This window comes from Sinocyclocheilus anshuiensis, unplaced genomic scaffold (assembly GCF_001515605.1).
Source record: "Sinocyclocheilus anshuiensis isolate Anshui unplaced genomic scaffold, SAMN03320099.WGS_v1.1 scaffold627, whole genome shotgun sequence".
NCBI classification, from domain to species: domain Eukaryota; kingdom Metazoa; phylum Chordata; class Actinopteri; order Cypriniformes; family Cyprinidae; genus Sinocyclocheilus; species Sinocyclocheilus anshuiensis.
Window position 1 is genome coordinate 1,833,189 of NW_015549703.1, and position 15,983 is coordinate 1,849,171.

The 15,983-nt window shown below is 35.8% G+C and overlaps 1 protein-coding gene across 1 annotated transcript in view; it reads right to left on the minus strand.

Annotated features, from left to right (window-relative positions):
• The window catches only part of LOC107660611 (carbamoyl-phosphate synthase [ammonia], mitochondrial-like), a 50,703-nt gene extending 38,649 nt beyond the window's left edge, over window positions 1-12,054 (minus strand). Inside the window, 22 exon segments of the mRNA XM_016449971.1 lie at window positions 772-890; window positions 2,567-2,743; window positions 2,934-3,132; window positions 4,424-4,634; window positions 5,357-5,501; window positions 6,118-6,246; window positions 6,398-6,555; window positions 6,643-6,720; window positions 6,723-6,828; window positions 8,079-8,174; window positions 8,285-8,383; window positions 8,577-8,654; window positions 9,114-9,255; window positions 9,448-9,554; window positions 9,851-9,979; window positions 10,063-10,152; window positions 10,228-10,320; window positions 10,409-10,465; window positions 10,545-10,634; window positions 11,021-11,165; window positions 11,629-11,738; window positions 11,876-12,054. Of these exon segments, the coding sequence (XP_016305457.1) occupies window positions 772-890; window positions 2,567-2,743; window positions 2,934-3,132; window positions 4,424-4,634; window positions 5,357-5,501; window positions 6,118-6,246; window positions 6,398-6,555; window positions 6,643-6,720; window positions 6,723-6,828; window positions 8,079-8,174; window positions 8,285-8,383; window positions 8,577-8,654; window positions 9,114-9,255; window positions 9,448-9,554; window positions 9,851-9,979; window positions 10,063-10,152; window positions 10,228-10,320; window positions 10,409-10,465; window positions 10,545-10,634; window positions 11,021-11,165; window positions 11,629-11,738; window positions 11,876-11,968 (2,651 nt within the window). The 5' untranslated portion in view covers window positions 11,969-12,054.
• Window positions 12,055-15,983: the final 3,929 nt, after the last annotated feature.

The window sequence follows — 15,983 nt, forward strand, 5'->3', positions numbered from 1 at the left end:
TATAAATAAATTCAACTGTATAACAGTTTCACTGCAATTCATGTTATAATGTTAGAATTAAATAACAATAAAAATAATACATATGCACTTATCTGTACATAGAAAATGCAGTTATTTTTAAGCGGTTGTTGACATCCCATCGAAAACGTGATTTAGCCAAAAAAAACAAAAACAATAACGTTACCACTCTAATATGTCTTGCAATATCCATACCTCTGGGTCTGAATCCGGCTCAAATTGATATGGCAATATTGACGCCATCCTTAACTACCGGAGCAGACGAAAATTGCTGCTTTGGCAAGGGGTGGGGCAGTACTGAAACACCGTCTAAGCTGTTCGCCAATCACAACGCACTGGGACAGCTAACCAATCACATCACATTTCGTTTTTCGGAAGGCGGGCCTTCATCAAACCCGGAACACATCGAGCCGTTTGTGCCAGGATGGGGAGAAAGGTATTGTAATGTAAATACCGCATTACACTAATGAGAATGACTTCAGAATTACAGTAATAAAATGTGTTAGTTATTTTATCTGTTATATAATTGCTGTAATGCAATGCAATGAAAGGAAATAAAATAGGCTTAATTGTCAACAGGCAAAATATTCATTATTCATTTCCAGTGATTTTGACAATGATCGGGATATGATCTTGACAAGTAATATATTTACCCTCTTGTACTTTAATACATACAAGCTCTCTCTGACTATCACCAATAATAATGTTTTCAAAAAAGAATACAGAAAAAAAATTCTTATAACAGTCTCTCACCTGTTATACTGACCCAGGAGCTGCTCCATCGCAGTAATGTGCTTCAGTTTGTGCAGGAACCATTTGTCTATGGCAGTGAGGTCATGGATCTGATCAACAGTCACACCACTGTGAAGGGCCTTGAGAAAGAGAATCAACACAATGCCTCAAATCAGCATGCAATACTATAAATGGCATGAACATAAACAGGCTTTTCTAATAAATTATTGTGATCTACAAGAAATTGTTGGGTCATTGTTAAATGACAAATAATGGCTCTTGATTGTTGGCTGTTAGCCTGTGGTGTCCCTTGAATACAGAGCAAAGCCCAATGAGCTGTAACTGGCTGTTGCCATAGACGGGCTCCTGGCCAATCGGGACACAGCACTTAATAGCCTGTCTGCTTAATAGGAGGCATAACCTGCTCTGAATGTAATGATGTGCCTGGAGACTAACATCAAAGTAACATCCAGTACTACAAGCGAGACTAACCTTGAGAGTTATTGATGTCTCATGTCTTGATAGGATTTGTCCTATTATTCCTTAATAAATCTACCAACATCAACGTGTTCCTTTGACACTCACATGACACATATTTTGACGAAAAGTAGGCTGTTTTCTCTTTAGGCAGACAGGTAATTTGAATTTTTAATGAATGCCCAGGAGATACGGAGGGGTGTTGTATCAACCTGAAGGGGTTTATTTTGCACACACATTGACACAAAACATTGATTTAAATGTAAACAGAAAAATGAGAGAGGAAACAGTTCACTTAGAACCTAGGAAATCGGTGACAATAGGATAATTCTACACTTAAGTGGTCTTACAAAACTAAAATATTTGACCACAAAATTCTGTGACTAACCAATCAGAATCAAGGATTTCATAAAATAATTCTTTAAAATTAAGGTTTACATGATCTTATACTCCCAAAGGATATTTACCCGACCTTTTGCACTGAATTACTATCTCCTAAAATAGTTTTGCCATTTTCTTTGGCTCGGGAATCAACTCTGATGAATATATCATAGTTAATTGCATTCAATTTAGTAACTTTTTTTTTATAGTATTATAAAATTGTATCCAGATAATTTTAGCTAAAACAGGACACAATCAATTAAACTACCTTTCAAAAGTGTGGGGTCAGGAAAAATGTTTTAATGTTTCTGAATATTTTTAATGTCTCTTATGCTCACCAAGGCTGTATTTGACTAAAATACAGTAAAAAAACAAAAAAAACAAAAAGAGTAACATTTTGAAATTGTTACAATTTTAAATTTTAATTAATCTATTTCAATATTATATATTCAATAGATTACTTTAAAATGTAATTTCTGTAATGATCAAGCTGAATGGTGAAGCTTTCATCAGCCGTTACATTTACATACTCTTACGTTTTACATTTATTTGTATTACCAATATTGAAAACAGTTTTGCAACCTACTATTTTTGTGGAAACCATGAAACATTTTTTCCAGGATTCTTTAATATAAAGTTCAAAAGAACAGCATTTATAGATATTTGTACAGTAATTTTGATCAATTTAATGCATCCTTGCTGAATAAAAGATAAAAGTAATAAATAATAATAAATAAATAATAATAATAATAAAACATACTGACCCCAAACTTATATATGGTACAGTATATACACTATCTAACCTGGATACAAAGGGTTAGGACAGATGTAAAAACTGCTGTCTCATTGATTCATAAATCATGAGCCTGAATTAAACATGGCTGTTATATTGATTCGAACACGATCACAATCTATCATCTAGACACTAATGCACTTCTCTTAATGCTCTGGGTCACACCTGGGCGAGGGAGAAGATACGAGTACTTGAAGGCAGCGATAGCTCTCGCTGAAGGTCTCTCTGCTCTGCCCAGGCTCTTTTCAGAGGCAGACGCGGTACAAAGCCATCCACTGAGGGGTGGCACATACGCAAAGCCTTCTGGATGCTCTCCTCAAAGGTTCGGCCAACTGCCATAACCTGTGAATGGAGGAAAATTAGAGGTTGGAGACAGAAGTCTTTCTATTTCTGTAAGTCAACAGCACTGAATTAACCGTGATACAGACATAAATCAAACTGGCAACGAAGGATCAAAATTATAATTTGGTTCTGGATTAGTTTTAATCTGTGTTAGAAAGCAGCAGTGTTCAGTCGCCATGGCAACTCGCACCTCTCCAACACTCTTCATGGCACTGCCGATCTCCCGAGACATCCCGTGGAAACGGTCCAGATCCCAGCGAGGTATTTTGGTGACAATATAATCCAAACTGGGCTCAAAACAGGCCGCGGTCTGCTCCGACACTGCATTCTTTATGTCCGGCAGTGGGATGCCGAGTGCTAGTTTAGCAGCTACAAATGCTAGCGGATACCTAGTGAGAAAGAGTCAGAAAGTAGAGTAACGTTTTCTACAATAATAAAACAATAGTAACTGCAGCTTATATTCATTAAAAATGAAAAACTTTTTAAATGTCACTGCTGTCTAGGAGAAACAGTTGAGATATTTCATGGAGAGCAAATTGTGACTTTTGTAATTTCATTTCACTTGTGTCTCCTTCTCGAGTTTCAGAAAGAGCTCCGCAGCATCTCAAACCATGTTCCAGTTTATCAAGATACCAAAAATGCTATACATTTCCAAGACCAAACTATCTAAGCTATGCCATTTATTTATAACTTCTATTCACTTACTGTATGTCAACCATTATCTAATTTATGACTACTTGTATTTCTATTAAAGAATTAACAGCTGTTAAAAAAAAGAAAAGCACTGTGACGAGTGGGGGCGGGGCCGAGAGCCGTGGGAACGGAGGAGGTCCGGAAGGATAAAAGGAGTGACGACAGTGAAAGACGAGAGAGGACCAGGCCTGGACTTTATTTTGTGTTTTGTGTGTGGCAGTCGTCCGCGAGGGGCTGCCGCTTTACTTTCATTTTGTGTTTGTTTTATTATTAAAGTATTTAAATGTTCGCCGGTTCCCGCCTCCTTCCCGTGACTACGAACTTTGTTACAAGCACCTAAATTAATAATCTTAAATAAAAATTACTTACATTTTCCTCTTGAGATTTAGTAATAAACCTGCCCTCAGTAGTTTAACAGCTATTAAAAAAAAGAAAAGCACTGTGACGAGTGGGGGCGGGGCCGAGAGCTTTCCAAAAAACTCTCCATATTGATTTTTAGGGAAAAAAAACTGCTCCACAAGGTATTAAAACTATTTTTGCCTCTTCACACTGATCTTTTTATAAAACAACAAAATCTGTTCTGTTTATTCCACACAATTTGTTTGTCTTCTTACAGAGCGTGTGGCATCAATAATTTCAAAGGATATGGATTCATTTCACACTGAACAGATAGAGTGGTGGGTGGGTGTTTTTTAGAGTCTGGCTCTCAACATACACAGAACTTTGGCTACAGTCAGTTCTCAATATTTTGGTGACAAAACGCAAAACCAACGACGGTGTGAAACTGACACCTTTAGCTGATCACAGAGAAACGTCTGTTTTGCAGGTAAAACTCTAACCAAGCCAAAGAATTTACTCTTAAATCTGTATCTATACAGTGTTAAATGAACTCAAATACAATGCAGTGAGGTCCCTAAAGACATAACTAAGCACCCATAATGCTTGCATACCTATATACAGTACTTTAAAAATACTGACATATCTCACCCTGTGGCTTTGGACGCCAGTGCTGAGCTTCTGGAGAGGCGGGCATTCACCTCAATGATACAGTACTCCAGAGAGGACGGATGCAGGGCATACTGGATATTGCACTCTCCCACAATGCCCAGATGACGCACTACTTTAATAGCAGTCTCTCTCAGCATGTGGTATTCCTCATTGGACAGAGTCTGGCTGGGTGCAACCACGATGGAGTCACCTTTGGGATGACCAGAAAGGGCTATTAACTGAAGCTCTTGAGAATTTACAATGCATGTCCTCATGCAATGTAACTGGTGTTTAAATTCACATGGCTTTATGGGTTATGAATATGGATGCGTGTATGCAGGGGTCAATTTCAAAGACGATGAAAAGGAGAAAAAAAATCTTGTTTAACGCATGTACCACGTTCTTAAAAATAGAATTTTTGATTTCATTAAAAAAAAAATAGCAAAGAAATTCTCAAAAACAGTTTTGATTTAATGACTACATTAAAAACAGTCAATTAATGTAACCATTGAGGTAAAAAAAAGTACTAAAATGCTTTCCTTACACCCTGAATACATGCAAGTCTTGATCAATATTTTCAAAATGATTTCATTTTTAATTTATTTTTTTATCATCAATATAAGTGGAGTTTTCTGAATGGAAAATTAATTCCATTTGACAACCTAAACTAACCTTATAATGTGTTATATTAATATAAATATATTTAATTAAAGGCTTAAATGTAAACATATTTCAAATATTATAATAGATTTAAAATGTGTACTTAAAAAAAATCTAATATACATTTGATTCATATGAAATATTTGATTTTTTTTTTTTTTTATAACAAAAAATAAACCTCACCTCTTTATTTTCAGAATAATGTAACAAAACATTGAGCATAACTTCACTAACCTGCAAGCAAGATCATGTTCTACATAGACAGTATGGTACCTGTATGGATACCCAGAGGGTCAAAGTTCTCCATATTGCAGACAGTGACGCAGTTATCAGCAACATCTCTAACCACCTCATATTCCACTTCCTTCCAGCCCAGCAGGGACTTTTCCACCAGGATCTGGCTGCTCATGGCCAGGGCCTGTAACAGAACAGAGCAAGAGTGAATGGACGTAACACACTTTCATGATGCCAAACCATCTCGAAAGCAGTCATATCAAGAGGAATCAAATTTTCCTTGATCTTCTAGAGATAAAAGAGTGTGCTATGAACACATACCATAGCTTTCAGAACTCAACTTCATACCCAGTGAAAAAAAAAACAGCATTTATTGAGACTTTAAGCTACAAAAAAGCGGGTTTATTGATGGATGAAGCAGTTAAAAATTCTATTGGACCCGACAGCAGACAAATAAGTTAAAAATGTATTTTAGTGTCTTTAAAACATTTATGAAAGGTGAAAAAAAATGTCCATTACAAAATAGTTAAAATATTTGGCACAAAAAAAAATAATATTATTAGTGGACATTGGGGAAAAAAATACAAAAATATTTTGTGTATATAAAATATAAAAATGTATAAGTTATATAAAATATATAAAACATTAAACAACCTTTAATAAATCTCTCTTTGTTCAGGAACAAACATTACGCTTTCTTGCCCTATACCTGATCATAAAGCAGATAACTTTTAAATTCAGAGCACCAGCATTAATGGAATGAATTAACATCATGTTATTTCATGTTTTACAGTGCTTACCTTGCGAGCAGTGTCCTCTAGCTTCTCTTTATTAGCACACAGGCCTGAGCCAAGGCCACCCAGGGCATAAGCTGATCTCAACATGACAGGGTAGCCAATCTCATCTGCTGCCTTCAAGGCATCTGCCACCTTCCAGACAAAAACGGTCATCAGTACATAATCACCAACAAAAATCTTTTCAAACAGTGTCCAAACGTAGCATCTACAATGAAAGGTTTTTGGAATCACAACTTGTGAGCAACTTGTGAGCAGTGACGCATTTTGCAAATATCCATCTCACTGTTTTAACAGCCATACTGGGAGCAATTTTTTCATTGATCCCCATTAGTTTGTCTGAAAAGAGTTGCCGGTCCTCAGTGGCCATGATGGACTCCACAGGTGTGCCCAAAACTTGCACTCCATACTTCTGCAGGACGCCACTCTGAAAGAGCTCCACCCCTGACACAATGGACAGGAACATAATGCACCATCAATCAAGCCTTTCAGTGTTGGTGAATTTGATCAAGTTTGATGCTGAATGCTCACCGCAGTTGAGAGCCGTCTGTCCTCCCATGGAGAGCAGGATGCCGTCGGGTCCCTCTACCTTGATCACCTCTGTTACAAAGGAGTGATGGGCAGGAAGTACACAGAGTCTACCTGCTTGGTGCCAACCTCATTAGTCTGTACCGAGGCAATGTTGGGGTTAATCAGCACAGTTTGTAGGTTTTCCTCCTGTAGACAGAAACAAGGAATAAGAAACACTGCTGTGAGCAAGAACACCTGTACTGTGGCTTCAAGTAGGTCAGTGGTTCTCAAACTGTGGTACATGATATGATTGTGGAAAATGTACAACTCTTTTCTGGAAAATGTTACAATTAAAAAATAAATAAATAAAATAAATAATATTAACAAACAGGCTACATATAGTGAACACACACACTGATGTTGTTTTTTGTTACCTAAAACTAAAAATATTTATTTAAAACAATTATTGAATTAAAGCCGAAATAAAATAAAATATATTTAAATTACATGAAAAGAATCTAATTTAGAAATTTTGCCTTGGAAACTAACTAAAAAGTTTAATTACTAAAACTGCTAAAACAAAAACAAAAAATTAATAAAAATAAATTTGCACTGAAACAAAATCTAATAAAAATGACAAAAGCACATAACAAAATGACTAAAACTGAAAGTAAAAATAAAATGAAAAATTAAAATATAAAAATAAGGGGGAAAATTTACTAAACACTTTATTAGTATATAAATAATACTAAAATAACACTGACAAAGACTCACCAAAAGCCAGGAAAAAAAAATCTAATTTCTCAAATCTCAAAAAATCAATTTTCAAAATTGATAATAATAAAAAATATGGCATTATGTGTATGTTACTAACAGGCCTTCAGTTTGCCCTGCCGTTTTGTTTTGGATGCTGATGTGCTAGTGTCCCAACTAGCTTTACCAGCAAGCATTTTTGCTGATGAACAACGCATCTAAGGATAGCAAAGCTGCAAAAAAAACTAGCACTAACTAGCTTACTATACTCCATCTTGAACCTGCATAGAAATGTATGCAAAGGCCTAAACCAGTGGTCTCAAACTCAATTCCTGGAGAGCCACAGCTCTGCAGAGTTTAGCTCCAACTCACACCTGCTTGGAAGTTTCTAGTAATCCTCAAGACCATGATTAGCTGGATCAGGTGTGTTTGATTAGGGTTGGAGCTAAACTGTTCAGAGCTGTGGCCCTCCAGGAATTGAGTTTGAGACCAATGGCCTAAGTGGTTTTTGTCAACAAAATGTGCTCAAAAAGACTATTTGCTGCTAATGGTTAAAAAAAAAAACTCAGGGCAAGAATGTCTGTGGACAGGTGATACTTGGATAATCTGATCTGATCAAAGGTGGTACTTGGCCTGAAAGGTCCGAAAAGGACTGAATTTATTGAAAAGAGGCACAACTAGCAGAGATTAACAAAACTTCTCACCTTCATAGCTTTAACAGCCTGGGATCCCGAGTAATCAAACTCTCCTGCCTGACCGATGGACAGGCCTCCAGATCCCAGCACCAACACTTTAGACACCTGGGAAAAACAACAAACAAGTACCTGTATCTGTACTCAACACCATAATAAAGTACCTATCCTATCCTATGCAGACAGGACTTCCAACTTATGTAGTTTGTCTCCCCCACCTGGATTCTCTGAGGAACAGCAGGTTTCTTTGGCATCACAGATGCGATGCTCCCCTCCTTCCCATTCCTTATCAGAGAGATGAAAGCATCAAACAGGAACTATAAAAGATAATTGAAGAAAGTGCTCAAGTACACTGGTTGGTTTTTAATGAAATAATCAGCACCCCGCTGTGTAGGGCAGCCATGTATGAAGCCCTACAGAGGATTCAACAACATGATCAAGAGAGAACATTCAGCCATGAAAAACAAAAAAGATCAGACTCTTCACGATCCTCTGACAGTGCTGCGGTACCTCTGTGTCTGTGGGTCCTCCTTTGGCCTCGGGGTGGAACTGAGCTGTGAACACTGGCTTGGTATTATGCATAATGCCCTGAAAGAGAGAAAGAGAAAACAGTGTTAGGCTCTAACCCAGATTCCACTAAAAACAAAACAAAGCTTTTTACACATATAAAGCTTTTCTAAACAACCTAAGAGTTCATTTGGAATAACCATTAAACCAATGCTGAGGTATGTTACTTTAACAGCAAAATGCATTACTAAAAAACCTTTCAAGCTCTTGCAATTAATTTTTCACCAGGCAGTCACAGTTCAAGCAAAAGTTCACACAACAATGAAAAACTTTTCATTACTTATGAAAGTAAGTACCTTTTTTTTTTTTTTGGAGCCTGACAGACAGAGTCCCCGTTACTGACATTATATATAAAAAAAAAAAAAAGCCAACCCAAAACTCCACATTTTCACCCGTATTACATGGAAGAGAGAAAGTCTTTGGTTTGGAATGTTTGGAACGGCACAGGGGTGGTTAAATTATGAACAATTAAATCCAGACCTCATTGGTTCCATCATTTGCATTGATGAAGAGAAGACTCCAGCCTGGAGGAAGGGACTCGCTGTCTATGCCATACCCATGATTCTGAGCTGTGATGAAAGCTTGGCCCGTCATCACGTTCACAACTGGCTGGTTTTGGCCCCTGTACAAAATGAGAACAATTTTTTTTATTAGGCTAAGGACACAAATGACAAAAGTTAAGTTTTCTCTTCTTCTGCCAGAATAATTTTGCATTGTATTTCATTCCCAGACACACATTATAACAAATTTGACATATAATCAGTAAATTATGGTCTATTAACCATAAAATATGTTGTATAATAATAATTTGTACCTGTTTCCCATTGGTAGTTTATAAGATTGTGCACCAGCTGCCAAAGCTGTGATTTGATTCCCCATACAAATACCAAACACTGGCTGAGGACGATCACTTTCCAGCACCTGACGGTCATTATGATGGCAGGATGAAAGATAAACATAGTGTGACAATTTATTGATTTTCAAATATCCATATTAGTTAGTGTGGCTGAATTTAATCTTTTTTTCATTTGTTTTACAATATAAATAATAGTCAGTGCCAGCTGTTGTTCGCAACCCACTTTACTTCTGTAATATGACATAAGAAAATTGACTATTGGTTACCAGTACGGCTTAATTAAATGTAATTTCAGATGAAAGATGTTTTCTTTTTTTTTAAATAACATGCACAGATGACAATGCTATCTTTCATTCTGTACCTTGCGGACATTTTGAATCAGGGTATTTGCCAGTGAAGGATCTCCTGGGCCGTTGGAGATGAAGAGACCGTCATACTCCAAACTCATCAGGTCTTGGTCCCATGGCACTAAATGCACTTCTGCTCCACTCTAGGATATAAAAATGAAAAGTCTTGAAATATTGCCTGTGGCTTCCACATCTTTCTAGGGGGAGAAAGACCACGATTCCTTACCTTGACAAGTAGTCTTATAATGTTGTGCTTGATTCCACAATCAACAGCAACCACTTTGATAGGATTGCCTTTCCCAAACACTTGAATATCCTTAAAGCAGGAAAAGTCATGGTGAACACTCACTGAAAATGTAATGCACAGCAAATTACCAAGCATGCTGGTTACCTTGGTGGAGACCTCAGCTACGAGATTTCTCTGGTTTGGGTCTGTGATCTCCACCGGCTGTCCATCAAATTCAATCTTCCCCAAAACAGTACCCTTATTCGAAGAAAAACAATAGGAACCTTCAGAATGTATTTAAAGCATCATTCTGGACAAACTGCATACTTCAAAGTAGTATGCTGACCTTGTCTCTAATGATCTTTGTTAGCATCCTGGTATCCATCCCAAAAAGAGCCGGCACCTGCAAGCACAGGGAAAAAAGATATGCTTTTAATACTTACTGTGGAAGTGAGTAGAAATTAGAATATATGGAAACCCACCTTCTCCTCTTGAAGCCACTGTGCCAGTGATTTGACAGAGTTCCAGTGACTGTACTCAGAACTGTAGTCCTGAACCAGCAGTCCTGACACCTTCCAGCAACAAAATATATGGAAAGATAAGGGTTAAATATACACTAATATTTGCGATTTTTTTTTATGCTTTTACAGAAGTCTCAAAGTCACAACGGCTACAATAATGTAATCAAAAATACAGAAAAAAAAAACAATATTGTGAAAGAGTATTACAATTTAAAACAACTGAAGACTGGACTAATGGCAGCTGAAAATTCAACTTTGGCATCAAAGTAATAAATGAAATTTTAAAATATATTAACATATAAAACTGTTATTTTAAATTGTATGTATTTGGCAGATGATTTTATCTAAAAATGACTTATACTGCATTCCAGGTATATATTTTGTCATTTTGTGCATTCCATAAGGAATCAAACCTGTGATCTTGTCATTGCTAATACCTGAATGCGATCAGACTCCACCTTTTTCTTCAATCCCAGCTCATCCAGTTGCTGTGTATTAGGAACACCGTAGTTTCCAACAATGGGGTAGGTAAGGGTCAGGATCTGCCCTCTGTAACTGGGGTCTGACAGAGCCTCAGGATAGCTGGAGATCATACACAAACTTTAAGACCATACTTTTTATATTAAAAGCTAATATGATCATCTCAAAACTACAAAAGGAAACTGGAAATACTGACTTGACAAAATAAATAAAGTATTTAGGTGTTATGTACAACCCTCTACATTGCGAGTAAATCACTCGCATATGCGACTAAATCTTACTCTGGGCGACTAAATGATGTCTAATATTAGCCAAGTAGCTAAAACTTTTGAGAAGAGATTTTAACTTTGAAAACTATGTGGCTGCAAGAGCGTTCTGGATGGCTGGTAGACTGATGCCAGGCTGAAGGACTTGAACACTTGAAAGATTTAGGAGGAGTTACAGCTGAAGTATTTGAACTCGGGTTAGAAAATGTTTTTACATGATTGTTGCCAGTGATTTGTCATCAGGGAAGTTGTCTCTTTTGCCAAAACACTATGACCATATTCAGAGGGTCCCTTCTTACCCAACTAGTCCAGTGTTGAAGACCAGCTCTCCAGCTGCAGAGTGATCATGGCCGAAAGAGTAGCCCTTCATCTTCGTGCCATCTTCAAGCACCAAGTGCGCAGTCTGAGCCTGGAAATCAGACTGTATTTAAAGGCAACAAATGTGTGGATTCATGATACACAACAAGCAAATGTAAGGCAGACTGTCAGTTTTCCCCAAAGCTTCTTTTCCTCGTATCACTCAACCAATTAACTCAGTTAACACACCTTCATGCTGAGCAATCTTGTCGAAGTTCTCCAGTTGCGCCATCCCAGCCTCAATGATTTGGCAACTCCACAGACTGTTAAGATTTTTGACATATTCTGTCCAGAAGTTTTCTTTTCTCCTTATTAATATGCGCTATTGTCAAACTGCCTGTGAATATCAACTATGAAAAGGTTTTAAAGATGTCCATGAACTGCTGAATGCAGCGCGCTCTGTTCACCTGCTGCCGCTGTGAGTGAAGTTGTAAATCAGCTCTGGAGCGCGAGAGTCTCATTCTCATCGCTTACTCAACGCGTTGTGCTCTGATTGGCCAGTTTGACTTCGATGGCTGAAGACAATAATCAGCGTTTTAAATCTGTATATCATGTTCAGTTTAGGCCTCCATATGAAATAATTAAACACTACACAACTCTAATTTTAAGATATATTTTCAAATATATTACTATGAAAACTTTAAACTAAAACTAAAACCTTTAAAATCGTTTTCGTTTAATGAAATAAATCTGAAATAAAATAAAATGATTGATGAAAAATCTAAACTTATAAAACGAAAACTAGATATTTTGCCTAGCTGAAATAAGTCTGTTGAAATACTTACATTTCTAAAAACTCAATTTAAAATAAAAAACTCATATTCAAATAATAGAAATGACAAAACATAACAAATCATTCAAACTAAAATGAAAATGAAAACTGAAAATATAAAAATTAAAGCTAATTCATAATATTAATAAATACTGTAATAGTATATAATAATACTAAAATAAGAATGATTAATAGCATTAATGCAGTTTTATTATGGTAACTGCATGGCAACATTTATAGTAAGTTGATTTGATAATAACATCTGGTAACCCTTGTGCGGTCTTCGGTCACTTCTGACCAGAGAATTTTACATTTTGAATTTTTTTAAATCGTAGCTTCACCAGAATGGTATGAAACTTGGTGACTTTTATGGCACTTGGTATGTGAACACAACAAAAAATAAAATTGAGGGCATGATTTGAAAAAGCTAAGTGGTCGTAAAAAAATAGTCACACTCATGGTCTTTGGACAGGAAAGTGGGGAATACCATAGGAAACCGACCATAGGAAATGAATGGGAAATAGGGAAAAAACAGAGTGTAAAACAGCTTCATCCACTCACACAAACTTACACACACTCAGACACACACATACAGAATTATACATACTCAAATGAATTGGTATGGCTATAACCATATAGCCAAAGAAGACTTAAATAAGAGGTTAAAATCAGATCAGACCCAGAAGGATTAAGCTCTGACAAAGCATTCCTGTTAATTTTTGTAACATTTTTATAGATTTTTAATGTTTTGTGTAACAAAATGCTTTCTGTATTCAGGTTTGAATGTAGTAATAATAATGCAAAACCCTACACTTCAAATCAACATTTAAAACAACAAAAAATATAAACCTTGACAAAAAGTAGTCTTTGAGAATGCCTTAATTATACATTTAAATCCACAACCTAATAAAAGTTAACAATTATGTATAAAAACAACTAGGGAATTCACAAGCCTCTCTATTGAGTCCTATACAGGAATCTAGTGGTTACACCATGAAATTACAGGTTTTTCTTTTTTTTGCTCACACCAGGAGGTGCTATTCTGCCTTCAAAAATAGGATTTTAAAGGCATAGTCTCTATTTTAATCTGAAACACTGCATTAATTGAAAAATAATTGTAAAAAATTTGAACAAAAAAATTTACTATTTTCAATGGGCAAATTTATCATAATTATTGCATAAATATTAATTAGTACCATCAAATTATCTCAAAATACAAAATAAAAAAGAAAAACAAATATTACTGAACAAAAATATATTAGATTGATTTTATTGAAGGAAAAAAAAGTTACATTTCAGGTGTCCGGTCACTTTTGACCGCGAAGACCATGAGTGTGACTCCCAAATGAGGAGCGCACAAATATCACCAAAACTTGTAATAGAGAAAAATAATAAATAATAAAATATAACGCAATGTATAAATCTGTTTAGAAGTAAAATTTCAGTATCACTTCAACCATGTTATTTCATTGTGCAATTTTGAAACATTTCATCAATGCAATAGGTTGTATTTTTACACAGAGAGAAGTATAGAGGAAAAGGGCATTTAATATGGCAACATCACATCATAATTCTAGAGCAACGACCCAACCAATAAATGCATCTTCAGTGAATTACTCTTAAAAATAAAGGTGCTTAAAAGGTTCTTCACAGCGATTTTTGGTTTCACAAAGTAACATTCAGTCAAAGGTTCTTTAAAGAACCATCTCTTTCTTACCTTTTTATAATCGGAAGAACCTTCTTTCACCACAAAGAACCTTTTGTGAAACAGAAAGGTTCTTCAGATGTTAAAGGTTCTTTATGGAACCATTTAGAAAAAAAGGTTCTTCTAATCTATGGCATCGTGAAGCACCTTTATTTTTAAGAGTGTATGACATTTACATGTTTTTAACATGAACAAAACCTTGCATCAGTTTAAGTGCTTGTGTAAATCACAGGCTAAAGTAAATGTCATATGTTCTTATATTTAGGATGTTTAAAAGAATGCTGTAATAAGCCTACTAAAGGAGATGAACACAGACTTCTGATGAAACTACAGTACTCCCCAACCATGCATTCACATTTGCAACTCAGATCCACAGTGTGCTACAGTGAGCAAATCCCTGCTCTTTTCCTCTCCTTCTGACAATAGCGGGAGCCCCTATCAGGGGATTAATGCTAGTGCAGGACTTTTGCTGAGCATGCTGGGAGGGCTCAGTGCCAAGGTTGCCACTCTGGTGGATTCAGCATTCTGTCAGAACCACACATAATGTGTGGCACCATTCAGCAAAGATACAGACCTCAGACAGGAACAATATACATGAACTCTGTGGGAATTAAATTACCCCTGAGCTAACATGTGGAGGTCATAGGTCGAAGCTGTGGAAGGTTGTAAGCAGTGATAACTTGACCACAAATTAGACCATGGTAGACTATGTAAGTGTAGCACACTGCATATTAAAATCATGTATGTAACTGATTCTACCAAAAGTTTGATTTGTAATGTTATAGTATATGTATATAATTCATGCACATTTTAAACACTTTAAAATTAGCCTTCAAAACTTTAACAACTTTTTATATTATACTTATTATATTATTATATTCTGAATATTATTATATACAAAATAATTCACATGTATAGGTGATTTACTTGTTCACCTACTGTACTCAAGCGAAGAGGGCCTCTCATTCACATGTTCACATTTTGCAAAAAATACTGTAATTTGTGTTTAGTTCTGGTTGAGTTTGTATATTTGTGTAATTATTGTGGCCAATATTTAGAGGTATGTGTTTGTTTATAGTTTTAGTAATGGAATGCTGTTATATAACACTTACCCTGTGTTTTGGATGGACAGATATTTTAGGCTGTAAATGGGAAATTGTAATAAAAGTATATGGAATAATAAATGCTAATAATATATGGAAATATAATATATTGAAATTAGGGATGCACCGATACCACTTTTTCCAGTACTCGCCCGATACCGATACTTTTATTTTTGGTACTTGCCGATACTTTTAAAAATACTTACGATATTTTTATTGCATTTGTAAATGTTTTAAATATTGGGTACAGAAACCAAAAGAGTATGTATAATGTTAGTTGGTTAACTTCATTTATCAAATAGATACAGTCAAACCAAAATTTATTCAGACACCTTCAACATTTCTCACATTATCACAGTTTATTCGCTATAGTTTAGAAAATGGTAATAAAATATGACAAGAACTCAGAGCTAAACTGAGTCAGAACAAATTCAGCTTGATAATGTTAGATAACTTTGATAGAAAGGTATGTAATAGATTACAATCAACCAAAAATTAGACAGCTGTTAGTATGACAGTATTTACACAACTATCAACACTTAGTCGGGCAACCCTTAGCCTCAGTGACAGCCTGTAGTCTCCTGGGCATGCTGTCATCCAGCTTCATGCAAACCTCAACTTCAGTTTTTCCCAGACTCGGTCTGAATAATTTTTGGTCCCAAATTTGTATAAATTTTACTGGTAGTCCACTGTATGAAGAATTTTTGGGTATAATTT